The sequence below is a fragment of the Bufo gargarizans genome, chromosome 8 (genome assembly GCF_014858855.1).
Source record: "Bufo gargarizans isolate SCDJY-AF-19 chromosome 8, ASM1485885v1, whole genome shotgun sequence".
NCBI lineage: Eukaryota > Metazoa > Chordata > Amphibia > Anura > Bufonidae > Bufo > Bufo gargarizans.
In genome coordinates, this window is record NC_058087.1 from 108,985,016 (window position 1) to 109,007,781 (window position 22,766).

The 22,766-nt window shown below is 44.1% G+C and overlaps 1 protein-coding gene and 1 long non-coding RNA gene across 3 annotated transcripts in view; one reads left to right on the forward strand and one right to left on the reverse strand.

The window, feature by feature from the left end:
• Window positions 1–22,766, reverse strand: part of GLS (glutaminase) — a 1,258,313-nt gene that overhangs the window by 725,924 nt on the left and 509,623 nt on the right. For both annotated transcript variants that reach the window (XM_044303244.1, XM_044303245.1), the window contains exon 7: window positions 8,269–8,327. In XM_044303244.1, the coding sequence (XP_044159179.1) occupies window positions 8,269–8,327 (59 nt within the window). The remainder of the gene's footprint in view (window positions 1–8,268; window positions 8,328–22,766) is intronic.
• LOC122944698 lies at window positions 14,257–20,814 on the forward strand. Its single transcript, XR_006391044.1, has 2 exons — window positions 14,257–14,386; window positions 20,479–20,814. It is a non-coding gene; the product is annotated as an uncharacterized LOC122944698 (long non-coding RNA).

Below are 22,766 nucleotides of genomic sequence, written 5' to 3' on the forward strand. Positions count from 1 at the left end.
GGGCAACCGTGAGGCCCCGGCGGTACCGTATGAATGACTCACAGTTTAACGGGCAAACGCGACCCACAGTGAACCGAGTGAACGAAAAGCTCTCAGAAATTCAGCGGCTCGCAGGTAACTCTCCAGAAACTCCACAAGCGACTTTCTCTCTCAAAGCTCAGACCTCAGACGGTGCAGGAGCCAGGTAAGGGGGGTGCCCTAAATAGGCTGGAGGCGGACCTCAGCCCCTCCCACAAATCCAGGCAAATGCCTTAATATATATATATATATATATATATATACACACACACACACACACACAATTATTGAAAAGACAAAAAACTTCATGATGTGTAGCCCAACATATATATAGGCCCAAAACCCTCCGAGAGAGCAACATATAATAAAGAGGATACATAAACCAGGGTTCACTTCTTACTCACATTTCTGTAGATAATATCAATACAGAATTTCTCACCATTGCATAGAGGTAGATGTGATATACACTCAATCTTTGTAGGTTCCAACACCGGGGATTGTCTGTGAATATGCTGGTCTTGGAAGGAACCTACAAAGATTGACTTGACTGTATCACATCTACGTAAAACGTAATGATGAGCTATTCTGATATCTACAGAAACGTGAGTAATCCAGAACCCTGGTTTAAATTTATCCTCTTATATGTTGCTCTATAGGAGGGTTTGGTAATTTTGGTTTGGGGCTGGACCTATATACTTCGGCTACAGATGAGTCTGTAGTTTTTCCTCTTTTAAATAATTGTAGATGTTTTATATAGAAAGGTGTAGTGTTTTTGTGAATTTACTTGATTACTTTTTTAGTAATTTAGCCTTTTTTATTTGAAATCTGCTTTTACAAGTTAAAGTATTTTGATCATCTTATTAACAGCTTAGCTTAGGCCAAGTTAACTTCACATTGCATTGCAGTGTCAACACTGGGAGTCAGTCAACTCTGATCAGCTGGCGACTGGCTGGAGTCTGGCAAATAAATGCTATGTGACTCTGACTCACTTCACTACACACTCTGTGCAGCATTTTTTGTCCTGATCCCCATTACAGTCAATGGGCATGATGCCCAGGGCATCTATCTAGCTTGACAGATGGAGCCGGGTGTACTCCAGCAGTCCGATCCTCCACCAAAATAGACTGACGGAGACACAGAGTTCACAAATCACAACATAACCCAAGCCTGCTGGAGTATACCGTAATGGGTATAGCCGGATACAACCAGCTATATGCTCTGCAGTGCTCTCATAATCTTATTGACTATAATGTGTATGTGTTCCATATCTAAGGCCATCTGGCCATGTTCTGGCATTCCTGCTGGAAATCGTCCAAACTTAGCTTGAATGCTATAACAAGGCAAGACCCTTTACACCATTACAGTCAAATGCTGCAGCAGCTGGCAGTATCCAGTTATACCCGATATGGTACATTCTGGCTGGCTGTTCTTCTGACAGAACCAGAATGTATATCGCAGGCTGCAGCTGTGAAAGAAACCTTATGTCATGTGTGTGCAATTATTTGCTATACCATACCACCACTGTAAGAAATAAAAATATTGTTTTTATAAACAAAAACGTCATTACGTACGTTATTTTAAGAAGGCTTTTCTTATTAGATTACTCGATGAATCGAGAAATATAATCGATAGAATACTCGATTACTAAAATATTCGTTTACTGCAGCCCTACGTGCGAGTGCAAAACATTGGTCACAGAAGTTCGGGCTAGGGATCGATGTTCTGTAGATTGCTTTTATTTTCCCTTATAACCATGTTATAAGGGAAAATAATACATTCTAAATACAGAATGCATAGTAAAATAGCGCTGGAGGGGTTAAAAATAAATAAAAAATAATTTAACTCACCTTAGTCCACTTGCTCGCGTAGCCGGCATCTCTTCTGTCTTCATCTTAGCTTTGTGGAGCATAGTGATGGATCATGTGATGACTGACGTCACCAAAGGTCCTTGTTGCTACACAAAGCTAAGATCAAGACAGAAGGAGATGCCGGGCTGCGCAAGCAAGTGGATTAAGGTGAGTTAATTATTATTTTTTAACCCCTCCAGCGCTATTTTACTATGCATTCTGTATTCAGAATGCTATTATTTTCCCTTATAACCATGTTATAAGGGAAAATAATAATGATCGGGTCTCCATCCCGATCGTCTCCTAGCAACCGTGCGTGAAAATCGCACCGCATCCGCACTTGCTTGCGGATGCTTGTGATTTTCACGCAACCCCATTCACTTCTATGGGGCCTGCGTTGTGTGAAAAACGCACAAAGAGGAGCATGCTGCGATTTTCACGCAACGCACAAGTGATACGTGAAAATCACTGCTCATGTGAACAGCCCCATAGAAATGAATGGGTCGGTATTCAGTGCAGGTGCAATGCGTTCAACTCACGCATCGCATCCGCACGGAATACTCGCCCGTGTGAAAGGGGCCTTAATAGTAGGGTTCTCAAATTTGGCACAGTCAGTCATTGGGTGACTTGGGTTCAAATTTTTAAAAGTGTGTGGAGTCACAAACAGCCAATCAGAGTTCAAGCCAACATCCTGTGGTTTCTTTAGAAAAGACACCATCTAATATTGTAAATGTTATTTTTTTAGGACGTTAGAATTAAAAAGCAATTTTTTACATTTTTAAAGATTTTCAAAACAGACTTTTAGTTTTAGTCACTGAGGGGCTTAAGTAACAGAAAATCACCCATAAATTAACCCATTTTAGAAATTTATACCCCTCAATCTTTTCAAAATAGATTTTAGAAATGTTGCTAACATAATTAACAGTAATTAAAGCAAAACAATGCAGAAATTCTAAAATATCACTTATTTTTTTCTTCAAATAAAATTTCACTTTAGACCCAAAGGGGTAACAGGAGAAAATCGCCCCTCATTTTGTTACTCATTCTCCTGAATATGGAAACATCCCAAATGTGCTCATATACAGGCTTTAGTAGAAGGCAAAATGGATGATGTAAAGTTGAAATTGCCATTTTTCCACAGATATGCAATTTCAGTGACCATTGTGTACCAGTATGAAAAGTCTGCCCTCTAATTATTATGCTGTGCTTCCTTGTTTTAGAAACACTCAACATGTGGCCTTATTCTTTTGCCTGAACATATGAGAGGGCTTAGGAGTAAAAAATGCACCATTGCACGAGGACCAATATGGTGACGTACACCGCTTGTGCTGATTACTGTAGAGGCTCAGGGGTGAAATAACAAATAAAACCCCTGAGAAGTGACCCCATTTTGGAAACTACACCCACAAAGTATTTATTGAGAGGTGTAGTGAGCATTTTGACTCTACAGGCGTTTTGCAAAAATTTATGCGAAGTGAAAATTCCTTTTTTTTTTTCCAGATACACGTATGCCATTTCAGTTCCCAATATCTTGTGCTCATGGTGGTCCAGTGTGTAAAGTCAGCCTCTTATTATGCTGTGTTACCTGGTTTTAGAAACATCCTGCATGTGGTTCTAATCTTTTGCCTTAATGTATGAGAGGGATTAGAAGTAAAAGAACACCAAGCCCAATTTGAGGCCCAAGCTACTTGAGAAACCTTGGCGCGGTGCTCTGGCTCAGACATGTTGGCTGATCTCTCAATTTTAAAATCAGTTTAAGGGTTTAGTAAGACCGCAGAGTGCACCTGTCTTTGCTATTATTTTGTTATATTGTTATATTGATTATCACATCCACATAATTGCCATCTTCTGTAGGATGTCTATTGTGGTACTTGTGGTTCTCTGCGGGCATCCTCCACCGTATGCATTTTTGCTGGGGATCGTCATTAGCAGAGGGCCACAAGTGCAGGATTTGCTCCCCTATATATATGCACAACTGCATGTGGGTTTGAGCACCTCCTGCTATTACCACGCCATTCTTTCCAATGTGGTTATTTACACCACATGTGCTGACAAATGTATGGGCTCTGCGGTAACACAGTAAATGGACTCCACAAATTACACAATTTTTGAAACTCCCACCTTCAAAGTATTTATTAAGGGGTGAAGTGAGCATTTTTATGCCATGAGTATTTTGCAGAAATAAATGTGCAAAGGACAGTGCAAAGTGAAAATTGCAAGCTTTGTCACATACATGGCATTTCAATACCCAATATGTTGTGACCAGTTGGTGCCAACAGTGCACCCCTTAAATTGTTAGGTGGGTTCAACTAGATATGGGAATGCCATAAATGTGGCCATAAACTGCTGCTTGGGTAGGCTGCATATGTTTTGTTTTTTTATATTGATGAAACTGTAAGTGCTTATTTTTTGCACTATGGGTTTCCATTATCATTCTTACTATTTTGAAGTAAATATGACTTTTTGATTGCTTGATGTTATGATTTTTTGGAGGCGAGGTGACCAAATGGCTGTTTTGGCGCAGTTTTTATTTATTTAACAGCATTTACCTGGTGGAGTAGGTCTTGTGATATTTTAATATTGATTACAAAGTGCTTTGGAATACGTTGGCGCTATATAAATAATTATAAATAAAATAGGTCATTACGGACGTGTCAATACTAAAATAAAATTTTTAATTTTCAGTTTTACATAAAAGCATTTAAAAAATGTTTATATGTTGCCATTTTGTAAGAGCCATATTTTTTGGCGATGGTCTTGTGTCAGGGCTCATTTTCTGTGGGATGAGCTGACATTTTTGTTGGCAGCATTTTTGGTTACCTATCACATTTTGATTGCTCGAAATTATGCCTTTTTTGAGGCGAGATGACCAAAGATGTTTTGTTGTTTCACAGCGTTCACCTGACAGGGTACTGTAGATCATGTGATATTTTAATAATGGAGATTGTTACTGATGCAACAATACCTAATATGTCTTTTTTTTACAGTTGAAAAATAAAATGTACGGGGAAAAAAAAGCAATCATGTTTTTGTGCTATCATTTTAAGAGAGCTATATATATTTTTATGGCAATGGTCTTATGCGGAGGTGCGTTTTTGTGGGATAAGCTGACATTTTTACTGGTACCATTTTGTGGTACATACGGGCAGATTTATCAAACTGGCTTAGTTGCCCATAGCAACCAATCAGATTCCACCTTTCATTTTTCTCATTTGGAAAAGGAAAGGTGTAATCTGATTGGTTGCTATGGGCAACTAAGCCAGTTCTACTTCACAGCAGTGTGATAAATCTCCCCCATAGTTCTTTATAATCGCTCGATATTATGTCTTTTGTGAGGCGAGGTGACCAAAAAATGCCTGCTTTGGCCCTGTTTTTTTTTTTTTTTCTGGCGTTCACCTGACAGGGTAGATAATGTGATATATTTTTTTAATAGAGCCAGTCTTTACAGAAGTTTTCAGAAATTTGATTTGGTTGCATCGCCAAATTTTCACAAAAAATTTGATTCAATCCACAATAATTTATCATGAAGCATGTTAAATCAGGTCTATCCCCAACTGCAGTTAAACTTTAGGAAAAAAAAGATTCTATTAACCCATTTAATGGCAGAGCAAACACTTGTGTTTGAATCCCTTCTGTTAGATGTAGAATTATTGTACGTCACTATTAGGCTTAGTTCACATTTTACTTATTTGTTCAGTTATTGCCAGCCCAAAGCAAGTGCAGGTCAAACATACAGAACAAGTGCAGATCTATTCATTATACCTAATCTGAGAGTAGGCTTGGCTCCTAAATTTGCCTCACAACAAGGGCTCGTTCACACGACCGTTGGTGTCCCGTGCCCGTGCTGTGAACCGCAAATTGTGGTCCGCAATGCACGGGCACCTTCTGGGGGCAGGCGCATAGGGATCGCACACCCATTCACTTGAATGGGTCCGCAATCCCTCCGTTCTGCAAAAAGATAGAACATGCTCTATCTTTTTGCGGTTCAGAGGCACGGAATAGAACCCCAGAAAGCACTCCATATTGCTTCCGTAGTGCTCCGTTTCATGTTTACGTTCCGCATATCCGGATTTGCGGACCCATTGAAATGAATGAGTCCACATCCGTGATGCAGAATGACGGCGCGAGTGGTGCCCGTGTTTTACGGATCCGCAAATTCGTGACACCAATGGTCGTGTGAACGAGCCCTTCGTGATAGAAATAACTGACCAAATAACAATAGGCCCTACAGGTCAATGTTTGCGTCATCTCTAATTTATCATGTGGACATAACCGTGCAGTGTCCCAAAATTCAAGGAGAGGCCCCCATGACAATGGGGAGGATGTCTGCAGTAAGGCTGTGTCCACATGATTTTTTTTTCCCGTTCCTCTAATCTGTTAAAAGAACAGCCCAAAAAAAGTGGATCCTGTAGTTTCAGCATCCGCCTTCAGACTGTTAGTATTTGGTCAGCATATGTTCAGTGTTGGTAAGACTTCTGTTTTTGGCTTCCAAATCATGATCAAATCCTTATGCAAAATACTAGCCATGTGATAGAGGCCTCATGCTCATTTTGCACGAGTTCTGGCAATTTGCCTCTAACATCAGCTTTATTCAGATGGAAAAGTCCTGTATGCAGGACTTTAATGGCCTCCATCACATGGTCTGTATTTGGTTACTTTTTTGCATCAGTATTTGATCAGTATTGGTAAGGCAAAATCAGGGTTGGGTCCAAAATAGAGATAGCATCATGGAAATATTTCCATGTCTTCTGTGTTTTGGACCCGCACTTGCGTTAGGCTTCCAAATCATGATCAAATCCTGATGCTAAATATTGATCATGTGATAGAGTCTTTAGAGACTTTAATGGTCTCTATCACACAGTCAATACTTGGTCAGTTTTTTTTGCATCAGTAGTTGTTCAGTATTGGTAAAGCAAAAACAGGAGTGGGTCTGAAACAGTGATAACATGTGATGGAAATATTTGCATGTCTTCTGTGTTTTGGACCCACTCCAGCTTTTGGCTTCCAAATCATATCAAATCCTGATGCAAAATATTGACTGTGTGATAGAGGCCTTCTGGACGCTCACACAACAGGACCTGTTTGTTTTTTTTGTTTGTGTTTTTCAGTTCTTCTGACAGATCAGGACAAAAAAAAAAAGGGTGACATCAGCACAGCCACACAGGGACACTCACAGGCGTGTGGCATCAGAATAGTGGCAGCAGCACGTGGGCAGAAGTAACAGGCTATTTTTCACAATGTAGTGTTTTCACACTACAGTCAGATCATCACTGCCAAAATGATCTAGTCTGTTGTATCAGGGACCAGGGTCTAAAAATCCTGGTGATCCATGCCTGATTCATCTTTGGAAAAGTTAGTTTCTCAACATTTTTTGTTGAAAGTTCTCTTTGGGGTAAATATGCAAACTCAGACAGTTGCAGCCACAATTCAATTTTGGCTGCCCAGTAGGCCAGTGGAACTTGGATCTGGGGTGACAGGGTGCAGTCCAAGTATGCCACCACCTGCTGATTCAGGGTCTGTCATGCTTCGGTGTGGGAGGGAAACACCACACCGAGCATAGGAGGGAAGGGAATCGGGCCGGGCCTGAGAACTAGGGAAGGAAAATGGACACCTCCTAGTGAAAACCCTAACCAAAATCCTGACTTGACTACCAGTATGAACAGACCCCAAAGGTAGGGGAGTTCACACGCGGGAGTATCTAGAGTCCTATCAAGCCCTATAGGACTCTGGTACTAATGGCAGGGACGAGACTAACTGTTCCTCCAAAAGGAAGGATGAACAGGAGTCTCTTACAGGCCTAATACTAACAATAGGGAAATGAAAAACAAAGAACCCAAACAAAATACAAAAGGGAAAGGAAAGGAGCAATGGAAGCACCAGGAACTCAGCCAAGATCCAACCACAATCTATCCAAAGGTCCAAACAGAAGCTATAAACCGCACGGCATTGTGGGAGAAGCAACTATAAATAGAGAAGGTTAAATGGCCCCAATAACCACACCTGGGGAAAGAAGGTGTGGCAAGCACAAGAAACAACAAAGATGCCATTTGATCCACATGGAAAACGTGTCAGTAAAAAACAATTGTTGCCAGTCTCACCAGATGACAGAAAAGACCGAGAATATAAAGGGTGCTTCTAGAGCATGTCAGCTCTGGAGAGAAAAAAGGAAGCTCAAAATGAGTACAATTCTAGAATTAAAAAAACTGCCCTAAAATGTGTACATAGCCTTTAAGTTGCTGCTGGTGGAGCTGGGGCCTCCTCCCAAACAACCAACTAACTACAAAGGATGTCTCAATAGTAGTTGAGTTTTTCATCCCTCTCAAAAGGTGTACAAAAGGCCCCTTTTGAAACAATCCCTTTAATAACATTAATTGATATATACAGTTTGTGAAGGAAAACATACCTTGATTAAAGAAGTGATAACAATTGCACCAGCATTAACCATTGGGTTGTGTGGTTTTTCTGCAATGCATAAACAGATAGCAACATTTTAACAATATGCATATTCATTTGCAATTTATTTGTGAAATCAAATTCTGTGACATATTAATAAATGTTCATGTGTATTATTAAAACAAATTTTACACATCCACTATACTGACTACCAAGTACACTACCATAGATGAATGCATGGAAAAATGTTTTCTTACACAGAAACTTTCACACACCTATTTATATCAGCATTACATCAGCATATATCATCGTTTTGTAGAAGAAATAACAAATCAGATCTTTGCTTAGGCCTCTTTCACACAACCGTATGGCTTTTTCAGTATTTTGCGGTCCATTTTTCATGGATCCGTTGTTCCGTTTTTTGCTTCCGTTGTGTTTCCGTTCTGTGAAAGAGGCCTTCTTGTTAAATCCTCTGCAGCTCCAGTAAAGATGCTGAGCGTGACACACGATGGAGTTTGTTTATGTTCACAAGCATGTGTTTGGAGGTCCTGATCTAACTGTTTTTGCATTGCAAATACTGAGAAGTGGACTGTGTACTCCTACTCATCCGTCAAAGGCTTTTTATTAGAGCATACTATAGCCTGATCCTACATTGCTCTGAATTTTGCAGGCCCAAGCCCATTAAAAGCTAGTGTGATAGTATAGAAACCACCATGTCATTGGTAAAGTAGTCTGACACAATTGTGATCAAATATGTGCACTGAGAGCTCAAATTTTCAAGTATAGAAGTGCTCCAGATGGCGACCAAAATGGTCGCCAATGCGACTTAAAATTATAAAATGGCGACAAGACTATGTAGTCTTGTCGAGATTTGCGCCTAAACCCTCTGCTGCTCTGTCTCTTTAAGGAAAAAAAAGGCTTTAAAGGAGTCTGCTGCGCGCTGGCTTTTTCTTCTGTGGTTCCTTTTACACTTAGCCAAGGCGCTCTCCGGTGTCAGGAGAAAGCCCCACCTACCCACTTCGACCATTGCCTGCCAGGTCTAACCCGCAAATTACAATCTGCTGGTCTGGGAGGTGAGGAGAGCTCCTCCCACTGATTCGTCAGAGCCGCCCCTTCACTGGAGACATGTTGGGGCGCTCCGGAGTCCTGTGTCAGCTCAGCACCGTGCATTGTAATTCATGTATAGTGTAATGCTACCCCTGACACATTGCAGCAGGACTGTGCCTCTGCCGAGCACAATGCGGCCTCCACATATCAGGTAACGAGACTGACGAGCAGAGGCTGGGCTCTTTTTAATGGAATCTCTGTCTCCTCTGCCCTGAAATATGTCAAGCTGCTCAGCTTAGATTTAATGCTGGCTCTGACACAGTGGTTTTAACCTTCAGCGCTGAGGTTATATAGTAAGTCTGCCTTGTAGCCGAAGATGGATGGATCCTGTGAACCCTCCCACATGACTGCGATGTGATCTCCAGGTTTAGATCATGTACTGCGGGGGGGGGGGGGGGGGGCTGTTGTTGAGTGGTTAATTATAACCACACTTTTTTTTATTAAAATGAATGGATAGGTAGGACTGGCACTCTGTATGCGTGGAATAATATGGATAAAATAGTAATACGGTACAGTGATCACACAATTTAATTCAGCAGAAAAATAATAAAAACCTCTGAGCACACAGCACTTTATTTATATATTAAATCAAGTCGTGATCAAGGATATTTCTGGGAACTAAACTCTACTCATAGTGCTCTTTATTTGTGGACAACATCCAAAATAACCAAAGCAAACGATACCCACCTTTTTTCATATAGACATTATTGAGTGAAAGGACATATCTTCTCTTGATCTTGTATATCATTTCTTTGGTTAGGAAAACAAGAAGAACTTTTTCTTGGGTCCATTTGATTATTGAATTTTATAAGTCTGGATCATTTTATGAATTAATACTGCTGTTGTAATCTTTTATTTTATATCTATCCATTGTTTTAATGTTTTTATATATACACACCAGGATGCATTTTTAACATGTTTTTATTATTTTTCTGCTGAATTAAATTGTGTGATCACTGTACCATATTACTATTTTATCCATATTATTCCATGCATACAGAGTGCCAGTCCTACCTAGCCATTCATTTTAATACTTTTTTCTGTATGGGTGATACAGTATTCTTGGCCTAGAGCACCTGGTCCCTATCTGCACAGAAGTGAGCTATTCCTATCATCTCTTCTCACACTTTTTTATGTATGTAATTCTGCTCTCCTGGAGATTTAACTTTTTTGTATTTGTATTTTACAATATTTAAATTTATAGTACCCCTTTACAATCCTGGGTGCATCATAACTGCCATGTGTTACAGCAAATAAGTGGTTTTCTCACACTGGGGTCCCCACCAGTCCATAGACCCAAGGGGCCACAGTGCTAGGTAAAGTGTCCCACTGGAGTTTTCTCTAAAAGGCGCCTCTGACAACCCCTAATGTGCTGGATACGGCCAGCGGGTGACGCCCCTCTTCAGGACTAAGGTCCTCATACACAATAGATGCCAATGGCTGCACCCATGGACTCCTGTCTGCTTCCCTTGCATTATGTTAAATGGTCACGTGATGCAAGGGAAGCAGATCTCCACTGTGGCCAGTAATTGTCTTGATGGCACTGCAGTCTAACATTTTTATAGAGAAACGCAAGATAAGCAGCGGAGGTCGGGAAGCGAATGAGCCAGGACCCAGCACCTAGGGATTACTAACCCAAATCTGGCTAGTCTGACAGGTCATGGAAATGAGTGCACAACCCCTTTAACTGTGTGGGCTGTAGCTTAGAAAACCCCATGCTCCTAGTCCTAAGCATCCCAGCTACACTCACCTAAAGAATTATTAGGAACACCTGTTCTATTTCTCATCAATGCGATTATCTAGTCAACCAATCACATGGCAGTCGCTTCAATGCATGTAGGGTAGTGGTCCTGGTCAAGACAATCTCCTGAACTCCAAACTGAATGTCAGAATGGGAAAGAAAGGTGATTTAAGCAATTTTGAGCGTGGCATGGTTGTTGGTGCCAGATGGGCTGGTCTGAGTATTTCTGCTCAGTTACTGGGATTTTCACACACAACCATTTCTAGGGTTTACAAAGAATGGTGTGAAAAGGGAAAAACATCCAGTATGCGGCAGTCCTGTGGGCGAAAATGCTTTGTTGATGCAAGAGGTCAGAGGAGAATGGGCCGACTGATTCAAGCTGATAGAAGAGCAATGTTGACTGAAATAACAACTCGTGACAACCGAGGTATGCAGCAAAGCATTTGTGAAGCCACAACACGCACAACCTTGAGGCGGATGGGCTACAACAGCAGAAGACTCCACCGGGTACCACTCATCTCCACTACAAATAGGAAAAAGAGGCTACAATTTGCACAAGCTCACCAAAATTGGACTGTTAAAGACTGGAAAAATGTTGCCTGTTCTGATGAGTCTCGATTTCTGTTGAGACATTCAAATGGTATAGTCCGAATTTGGCGTAAACAGAATGAGAACATGTATCCATCATGCCTTGTTACCACTGTGCAGGCTGGTGGTGTAATGGTGTGGGGGATGTTTTCTGGGCACACTTTAGGCCCCTTAGTGCCAATTGGCCATCGTTTAAATGCAACGGGCTACCTGAGCATCGTTTCTGACCATGTCCATCCCTTCATGACCACCATGTACCCATCCTCTGATGGCTACTTCCAGCAGTATAATGCACCATGCCACAAAGCTCGAATCATTTCAAATTCGTTTCTTGAACATGACAATGTGTTCACTGTACTAAAATGGCCCCCACAGTCACCAGATCTCAACCCAATAGAGCTTCTTTGGGATGTGGTGGAACGGGAGCTTCGTGCCCTGGATGTGCATCCCTCAAATCTCCATCAACTGCAAGATGCTATCCTACCAATATGGGCCAACATTTCAAAAGAATGCTACCAGCACCTTGTTGAATCAATGCCACGTAGAATTAAGGCAGTTTTGAAGGCAAAAGGGGGTTCAACACCATATTAGTATGGTGTTCCTAATAATTCTTTAGGCAAGTGTATATTATATGCATTTTAAATTTGGCGACTAAAAATTAAATTTTGCTCCTAAATTTTTCAGGTTAGGAGCCAATGACTCCTTGATATTTTTTATTGTCTGGAGCCCTGTATAGTAAGCAGGGCTGTGAAGTCGAAGTCAAAGCTAGTTTTGGTGGAATAGGAGTAGAAATGTACTGACTCCAACTAGAAAAATATTATCTGTTATTAATATTGTGTAATATATTAACTTTCATTTTAATTTAGAAAAGCTTAGAAATTTTAAATATATTTTATATTCTATTTATCTAAGGGCCTTACTCATCAAAAACAGTGATCAGGGGTGTTCAGATGGTGATGCAAAATCAGTTCTCTCCCATCCCCTATGCTAGGTATCTTCATGCTGTTCCAAGGTCTATAGTTGCAATGCCTGAAACCGTGCTGCACATGCACAGTAGTAAGTTCATCCTCTAAAGACCAGAGGAGGAAATTCACCACTGAGTATGCCTGCAGTCACCTCACAACTGCGAGACAGAACAGGAAGACAGCATTAAAGGTGTTGTCCAGAAATAAGTAAGGGTGCATTCACATCACCGTTTAGGGTACTTTCACACAAGTATTCTTGTTTTCCGGTATTGAGTTCATTCACAGGAGCTCAATACCGGAAAAAAAAAAAAACTTTTATCCTAATGCATTCTGAATGGAGAGCATTCCGTTCAGTATGCATCAATTCTTGACACCGGAGAGACAGATCTGGTACTTCAATGCATTTATAAGATGGATCTGCATCCAAATCCGTCTGACAAATGCCATCAGTTTGCGTCTGAATTGCTGGATCCGGCAGGCAGTTCCGGCGACAGATTTCGCTGCCGCAAGTGTGAAAGTACTTTTAGCTTTCCGTTCTTCTGATCAGTCAGAAGTGAGAGAGAAAAAAACCGAATCCTTTTGCATCAGTTGTCATCCATTTGAGCCATTTCTTTGCATGGGGAAAATAACTGCATGCAGTACCTTTGTCTCCATTTAAGGATACTTTCACACTAGCGTAATTATTTTCCGGTATTGAGTTCCATCACAGGGTCTCAATACCAGAAAAAAAAAGGATCCGTTTAATCCTAATGCATTCTGAATTGAGAGGATTCCGTTCAGTATGCATCAGTTCAGTCACTCTTATGGTATTTGGCCAGAGAAAATACTGCAGCATGCTGCGGTATTTTCTCTTGCCAAAATTCCGGAGCACTTGCTGGAATGCCGGAATAATTTCCAATATAATGTATTAGTGCCAGCATTAAAATTGCTGCATTGACTGATCCGGTCTTCAGGTTTAGGTCTACGCAGACCTTTAAAAATAATAAATACCGGATCCGTTTTTCCGGAAGACACCGGCAGGACAGAGCTGGTATTTCAATGCATTTCTCAGACGGATCCGCGTCCGGATCTGTCTACAAATAATATCCGTTTGCATACGGAATTTCGGATCCGGCAGGCAGTTACCGCGACAGAACTGCGTGCCGGATCCTCACAACGCAAGTGTGAAAGTACCCTAAAAAAACTGATCTCAGATGGAAATGGCTCAAACGGATAAGAACTGATGAAACAGGATCCTTTATTTTTTTTTTTTACAGGATCCAGTAAAAAAAAAAATGATGAAACTGGATTTTTTTTTTTTTGACGGATCAGAAGAACGGAAAGTTAAACGGTGATGTGAATGCACCCTTACTTAAAGGATAACTGTCACATTTAGACCCAAAGTTCAATGTTCATATATGTAGTTACTAATAATGTGATATTCCAGAATCAATAACTATTAGACTTACTCACCCCATATTTCATAAGCCCCAGCCCTTAGCAACCAGTCTGCATAAAACTGCAATTTCCTTATTCAGTTAAGATGGCCCCTGATGACTCACCCTGAAGCTAATCCAGCCTGTTCTCACTACCCACAATGCATTGAACTCCTCGTACACTAGCTTCTGCACCTCAACCAATAAGTGCTCTTCACACTTAAACACGCCCCCCTCCTGCTATCACATACACTTTAGGAAGTGGTAGAACTGTGTGAAGATTCTCTGTAGCTTGGACAAAGAAAACTAATGGTAAGCTAGTCTTTATAATATAATAGCACTGCCTTACACTATATATTTATATAATATTTGGGCCGGGTACCTTTAAAAGAAAGTTGGCAGGATTTGGCAGCAGTCGGCTGCACTCGTGCCTTCGGGAGGTGATTTGCGGGGCGGGAATCGTCGGGGTGGAAGACTTGTCAGTACTCGGCGAGACTAGGCTGTACAGCACTCTCACTTCCGGGAATGGATGTGAGCGTGCACACACGTAGCAGGGCACCCTGCTTATGCGTCTCCCGTCCTCCAGCGCAGCCAACAGATAGATGGACCTCTCCCAGCAACGCAGTTTTAGGTAAGGTGAGAATAGGTGCTATGGGGACAAATTGAATGATTTTAAGGGTTTAGGAAGAATTAATATAAAATTTGAAGATGGTCACTAAGGTGATACTAATCACCTTTATCAAAATATGGAAAAAAATATGACAGTTATACTTTAACAGTTGCCCGCAGGCTACCTCTCTTATGAAAAGAATCATATTTACTTACTCCCCACCGCTTGGGTCCTACGTGTGGGGTCCTGTGTGTCAATCTTCCAGTCCACAGCTTGCTTAATTAATCTCTGCCATGGACATGATAATCGGCTCTACTGCAGCCAATAACTCAGAGGTAGTAAACAAGTTGTGGACCAGAAGATGGAAACATGGGAGACAGTGTGCAGGACTAGAGCTGCCCATGGCAGGTAAGTAGGAATCTTCTCATAGCAGATGCGGGCTGCAGGCACCTGTGATAAGTTATTTATTCCCAGACAACCCTTTTATGGAAAGCACTAAATGTACCAGCTGCATAACTATAATTTATAGGGCTCCATAGCAAAATAAGATGGGTCTCCCACCACCCAGTGTAAAACAGCAGCATGAATAACAATTTTATCCCAGGACACGGAGGCTCCTATTGCTGTCTCTCTCTTTACTGAGTTTCCATAGCAGCAAAGAAAAAACCTTTAAACATGCAGTAACTATAGCAACTAGCCCCACCCTGTCACTCCCAGTGTCCATATAACCCCTGGTCACACTGGAGCAGTCCTCTTTCTTTGCTGCTCCAGTTAAGTATACACTTCCATAGCAGTTGTCTTATGCCCTGAGGTGTTCCTTTTGGCATCCCTTAGGGCATTAGATCGCTTTTTGTCGCATTATATTGACTTGCTATAACTGTATATAGAGTGTTTGTTAACCTGCGGGTTTTTTATCTTATTTCTGGGATACCTTTCTCCTTATTTAGCAGATTTCTATATCTATCTTCCCTACGCTTGCCTCTCCTTTCCCCGCCGTTTGCGGCGTTCCGCTTCGGCTGGGGAGGAGTGGGCGCACTGTAGGAGGTTTTTCAGCGGGGTTTTTCCCTCTTACCCTGTTTGGTCCCCAGGCCGCACTGCTCGTCCGCGCCTGAGAGGAGGCGGCGCCATTTCGCGCGCTTCCTCTCATTCTTCTTGTTCTTCCGTCGTCTCGCGAGATCTCGGGCGCTTGCTGCGGCCGAGATCTCGCGGGATTTCGTGCGCGCGCTATTCCGGTGCGTTTCTTGTAGCGAGCATCCTGCAGTGCCGGTCCTGGGCTCTAACGGTCTGTGTTTTATCACTCCTTCTCCTTCTGCAGTTACAGGGTGACTAACCCTTTCTCCATGTCGCGCCATTCCCGCTCCCGCTCCCCTAATGTCGGCCCCCCTCAGGACCTGGAGTCCAGGGGCCACGTTTCTCCCCCCTCCAGGAGATCTAGCATCCCTACCAGGGAACCTCCTGTGGTGGATGCCCAGAGCTTGGCCATTCAGCGCTCAATTTCTAGCGCTATTATGTCTGCCATGGGGTCCATGTCCACGGCAATCTCTCAATCTGTGACCCAAGCCCTAGCTATTCAACCCCCTCATACCTCCAGAACAACTGAGACTGATGGCATTGTTCCATCCACTGACGACGCGCTGAGGTCGCGTAAAAGAGCCTGTCCACGCCAGGCAGAACATGCGCGTGGTTGGAAGTCGGCGCGGTCACAGCCCGAACATGTTTCTGACTCTGATAGAGAGTCCGATGAGGAGGCACGGCAATACTCCCTGCATGGCTCAGAGGAGGATTTGACTGGAGTCACGGTTGACCCCATTGATATCGATCTACCGCCATCCGCTACTGCGGCATACCCGGATGCCCCCTCTGGGTCTGCGGATCCTCTGGTGGATCCGTTGGGGGACCCTATGTTTGACCCCAATGCTTTACACCACCCACGGTCTTCTGAGTGGCTTCCCGCCACGCATGTAGCCCAGTACATTGAGTCCATGGCCCGTAAACCCCTCACAAAGGAGGCGCGTACCAAACTGCGGGCGGAATGCCCTAGGCCCTTGATCCCACATAAAGTTTGTGAGACGCCGGTGGTGGACCCCAAGATGGTCCAATTCTTGACTAAAACTGGGTTTAATCCCCGCAAAGGCCTGGATTCTGCCCTTAGGGCGTGCCAGGATAAAGTTTTGGACATCATGGGGCCGCTGGCCAAGATCCTGGACATGGTCGAGGCGGCCAAAGCGGCTGGTAATCAGGTTGATCCTGAAGAATTAACGGGATGGGCTCAGAGAGCGGTTTGCCTTACGGGCAACGCTAACACCTCGTTAGCCATTGAACGGCGCAAAGCGCTCCTTATGAAAATTGAGCCGAAATTGGCTAATTTGGCTATTTCTGAGGCGGGCAAGGACGCCCAGGGGCTCCTCTTTGGAGAACCCTTTATTAAGGAGCTTGGGAAATATGTTGGGGCTTTTACTGCCCTTGATAAGGCTCAAGCGTCTATGCGCAAGGTTTTCCCTAGCCGTTTTTCAGCCAGGGCCGGCAGTTTCAGGGGCCGTCTGCCCGGCCGTTCCTCCTCCTATGCCCGTGGATCGGGCAGAGGCTCCTTTGTCCACAGACCCTCATTGCAGGACCAGCAACATCAGCCATCCTTTTTTCCCACCCGGGGCGGCTACAACCGCGGCAGGGGATTCCGCGGACACCCTGGCTCCAGGAAACCATACGGTGAGTTCTCTATTCAATGTTCCTCCTTTGTCCAGTTGTCCAGTGGGGGGAAGACTCCAGTACTTTTTCCATGCGTGGAAAAAGGTATCATCCGACCCGTGGATTTTGTCTACGGTCCGGGGTTTCGTGATCAAACTAGTGTCAGACCCTGTGGGCCTTTCCCCTCCTTGCATCCCTGTGCCGTCCGGGTCCGCTCGCGTCCTCATAGACTCAGAGCTCTCGGTCCTTTGGGACAAAGGGGCGATAGAATTGGCTCCCGGGGACTCCTTGGGGGTCTTGAGCAGCATCTTTCTGGTGCTGAAGAAAGGGGGTCAGCTGCGCCCTGTTATCAATCTGAAGGCGCTGAACAATTTCGTCAGGTACCGCCATTTCAAAATGGAAGGGATTCATCTCCTGAGGGACATGCTCCTTCCAGGGGACTGGATGGCGAAATTAGATTTGAAAGACGCTTATCTCACGGTGCCGGTGGCACCGGAGTCAAGAGATTTGTTACGTTTTTCCTGGAGAAGTCAGGTGTGGCGCTTTACGTGCCTTCCCTTCGGCCTCTCCTCTGCCCCCTGGTGCTTCACCAAGCTACTACGCCCGGTGGTGGCCTGGCTGCGCAGTCGGGGGGTGCGTCTCATAGTGTACCTGGACGACATTTTGTTCATGGCGTCCAGCCCGGCTTCCCTTCTGTCACACCTGCAATTGGCCACCTCCCTCATATCAGGTCTAGGGTTCATCATCAATCAGGAGAAATCTTGTTTGATTCCGTCCACCACTATGGAATTGTTGGGCTTCCAGATCGATTCGGTCTCACAATCTCTCAGTCTGCCGCAATCGAAGATTCTGAATATTCGGAAGGAGTTGAGGCATGCTCTTGCATTGCCTCGGATATCCCTGAGACATCTGGCCCGGATAATAGGGCTTCTGGCTTCCTCCATCCAGGCCATTTTTCCAGCACCCCTCCATTACAGGGCGCTTCAGCGCCTCAAAATTGCTCACCTTCGGGAGGGTGCTTCTTATGCCGATACAGTCGTGCTGGATACGGAGACCAGGCACGAGTTACGCTGGTGGATCCACAACCTCTCCATGTGGAACGGCAGAGCCATTTTTGGGCCTCGGCCAGACCTTGTCATCGAGTCGAACGCCAGTCTCCACGGATGGGGCGCTCATTGCAACGGCGTCTCCACCGGGGGTCCGTGGTCCCGGAGCGAATCCAGGCTCCACATCAATTCCTTGGAGCTGCTAGCTGGATCTCTGGCGATCCGCAGCTTTGTCAACAACACGGTCAAGGTTTGTGTCCGACTCCGCATGGACAATGTGTCGGCGGTCCGGTACATCAACTTTATGGGTGGAACGCGCTCGTCAGTACTCACTCACTTGGCCATGGATTTTTGGGACCAATTTTTCTCCAGGGGGATCATGGTAGTCGCGGAATACATTCCGGGCCTCCACAATGTGAGAGCGGACTGGAGTTCGCGGTATCTTTCGGATGCCAGCGACTGGAAATTGGATTCCGGGGTTTTCGATGCCGTGTCATCTCGATGGGGTCCCTTCTCCATCGACCTGTTTGCATCTCGTCTCAACGCTCAGCTTCCCAGATTTTTCAGCTGGCGTCCGGATCCGGAAGCGGAAGCGGTGGACGCTTTCCTCCAAGAGTGGTCGACTCCAGTCCTGTACGCATTCCCTCCATTTGCTCTAATCCCGAGAGTTCTTCTCCAGATCCGTCGCCAATCGGCGGAACTGGTTCTCATTTTGCCCCTTTGGAAGTCGCAGTCGTGGTTCCCCCACCTTCTGGATCTTCTCATCACCGAGCCGGTTTTGCTCCCCGTTTTTCCTCACCTGCTCAGGGATCCGGCGGGTCAGTGTCACCCTCTGCTCATCGAGGGAACTCTACACCTCCTCGCGTGCAGAGTCTCGGGGGTCCCTGGGAGATCTCAGGAGTTTCGGAGACGGCTCGCTTCTTGCTGGCAAACGCTTGGGCACCCGGAACCAGACGAGCTTATCGCTCGGCTTGGGATTCCTGGGCTCGTTGGTGCCTCTCGGGGAATCTGGATCCCACTGAAGCTCCTGTAACGGCTATTTTGTCCTTCTTGTCTGCTTTGTTTGATGAGGGCAAGGCATACCGGACAATTAATCTGTATAGGTCTGCAATTTCGTCTAGGCACTCGGGGTTTGACGGTCGTCCAGCGGGCCAGCATCCCTTAGTCTGTAGATTGTTGCGCGGTTCTCGCCTCTCGCGACCTCCGAGACCGCGTTTTTCTGCTACTTGGGATGTTTCCATCGTTTTGTCCTTTCTCCAGGATTGGCCCTCTAACGATGTCCTGTCGTTAAGGCAACTCTCGGCGAAGTTGGTCACCCTCTTGTGCTTGATCTCCTGCAAGAGGGTTTCGGACGTCCGGGCGTTGGATCATGACGCCCGCTCTTACTCGCCGGTCGGCGTGACGTTTAATATATTGCGGCGTACGAAGACGAACATTCGCTCGGTTTCCTATCCATATTTTCCGGACTCTCCGCAGCTTTGTCCTGGCAATTGTTTACAGGAATATGAACGTCGTACCTGTCGGTTGCGGGTTTCTGACTTTCCTCATCTCTTTATCTCCTTCCGTAGACCTTTTCACCCGGTGACCAGTGTTACCCTTTCGCGTTGGGTCAAATGGGTTTTATCTATGGCGGGTATTGATACCTCCATATTTACGGCTCATTCGGTTCGCAGTGCCTCTGCCACCTCGATGACGGTTTCCGGTGCCCGTTTAGAGGATGTTATGAGGTTAGCGGATTGGTCTAGGGCTTCCACCTTTCGGGAGTTTTACTTCAGGCCACCATCTCATGCTTTCTCGTCTGTGGTGGCCCAGCTTTAAACTTGCAATAGGAGCCTCCGTGTCCTGGGATAAAATTTCATGATTTTACTATTCCATGACGTAAAGTCATGATTTTATAAAGGACACGGAGGCGAGTATTGCCCACCCGTTTTCCCTCCCTGGAATATCGACTGTTTTATCTGTCATATGGATAATTTGATTTGGTTCAGTTATGTGACTCGGTTGATATGTGTCTTCCCGCATCTGCTCTGTATACTACCATGTGTTTGCTTGATTTTTCCTAGGTTGATGTTCCAATCAAGATGTCCGAAAGGTTCGAAGTTTCGTTAATTGAGGTTCCAGTTGAGATGTCCGGACTGTGCACAGTGTCATGAGACGGCGAATCCGAACCTCTGTTCCAGTTCTCAGTTCTAGTTCGGGAGACCTGAAGCCTGTTCGTCAGTTGTGGGCGTCCATCAGTTTGCAGTTTGTGGACCACCAAAGAAAGAGGACTGCTCCAGTGTGACCAGGGGTTATATGGACACTGGGAGTGACAGGGTGGGGCTAGTTGCTATAGTTACTGCATGTTTAAAGGTTTTTTCTTTGCTGCTATGGAAACTCAGTAAAGAGAGAGACAGCAATACTCGCCTCCGTGTCCTTTATAAAATCATGACTTTACGTCATGGAATAGTAAAATCATGAAATTAACCTCTTCGTGAACACACACTTTTTTTTTTTTTATCACATTCCAAGAGCTATAACTTTTTTGTTTGTTTCATCAATGTACTTGTATGAGGTCTTCTTTTTTGCAGGACAAGTTCTAGTTTTTAATACACCATTTTGGGTACATGTAATTGATTAAAGCCAGCTAACTAAAACCCCTAATGTTTACGTCAGTAAAAAGGTGTAATAGTGGTCACTAAGGGGTTAAAGGGGTTGTCTCATCTCAGAAAATGGAATTGACCCTTTCTAATATATTGTGAAAGTCCATATTGCCTTCTTTGCTGGATTAATTAATTTTTCCATCACATTATGCATGGCTTGTTTCCATGGTTATGACTACCCTGTAACCCAGCAGCAGTGGTCATGCATAATATAGTAAACTCCCCTTCAGTTCTGGCCACCAGTGAGAATGTCACTTTTTCTAGAGTGTGCAAGCATAGCCACCACTGCTGGATTGCAGGATGTTCATAACCCCTGGATATGAGCAGTGTATAAGGTCATACACACTACTAGGCCTCATTTCTTTGTCTTCAGGCATTTCCATTGAAGTTGGATCAGCCTGAAATTTGACTTTCCACTTTGATTTTGAGTATCATTCCAAATCCAGCCCTCCATGGTATATTAATTTTGATTTACATTGATCATTTTTATGTTTTATTGCTCTCAACGCATTCCACTATATAATGAATAAAGATTTGCAACTGGAATATTTCATTCATTGAGATTTAGGATGTGGTATTTTGGTGATCCCTTTATTTCTTTGAGCTGTGTATATGCTCCGTTTTGTGTAGGATGCCTTTGTGGTGCATGTGGACCGCGCCGACATCCTCCACCGTATGCAAAATATTTTTTGCTGGGGATAGTCGGTTGCTGCGGTCCACATGCGGTGGGGCTGCTCCCCCAATGAAAAACACGCTACAGTGTTAGGGGTTGAGCAGCTCCCCCAGATTTGCCACTATATTTCTGTGTTTTTGTCTTGTTTTATATGTAGTGTATGTGCCTTCACCTGGCATTCAAACACTATCCTCTGCACCTGGTAGCCTCCATCACATGGTCTGATATGGGTGTGGCTTACAGTCTGGCTTTGTTCACATTGCACTAGTTGTCCTGCTAGGCGGTTGTGTGGAAGCTTGGCTGTGAGCTGGATTACATCACCTTCAGACCTTGTTCACACCATAGGTAGCGTAGTGGTAGGACCCCTTGCCATGCTGAGAACCGTGACGTGGTGCTTGGGGCTCCGATATCTTCCTGACAGGAATATATTGGCAAAAGTCTCAGCTTTTAATATCTGCATTTATGACTAGCCAGTATAGTCAGTGGTATATCCGTGTGGTGCATTTTTTCTGTGATATATGTATATATACACACATACAGTTGCAAGAAAAATGTGAACCCTTTGGAATGATATGGATTTCTGCACAAATTGGTCATAAACTGTGATCTGATCTTCATCTAAGTCACAACAATAGACAATCGCAGTCTGCTTAAACTAATAACACACAAAGCATTAAATGTTACCATGTTTTTATTGAACACACCATGTCACAGTGCAGGTGGAAAAAGTATGTGAACCCCTAGACTAATGACATTTCCAAGAGCTAATTGAAGTGAGGTGTCAGCCAACTGGAGTCCAATCAATGAGATGAGATTGGAGGTGTTGGTTACAGCTGCCCTGCCCTCTAAAAAACACACACCAGTTGTGAGTTTGCTTTTCACAAGAAGCATTGCCTGATGTAAATGATGCCTCGCATAAAAGAGCTCTCAGAAGACCTACGATTAAGAATTGCTTACTTGCATAAAGCTGGAAAGGGTTATAAAAGTATCTCCAAAAGCCTTGCTGTTCATAAGTCCACGGTAAGACAAATTGTCT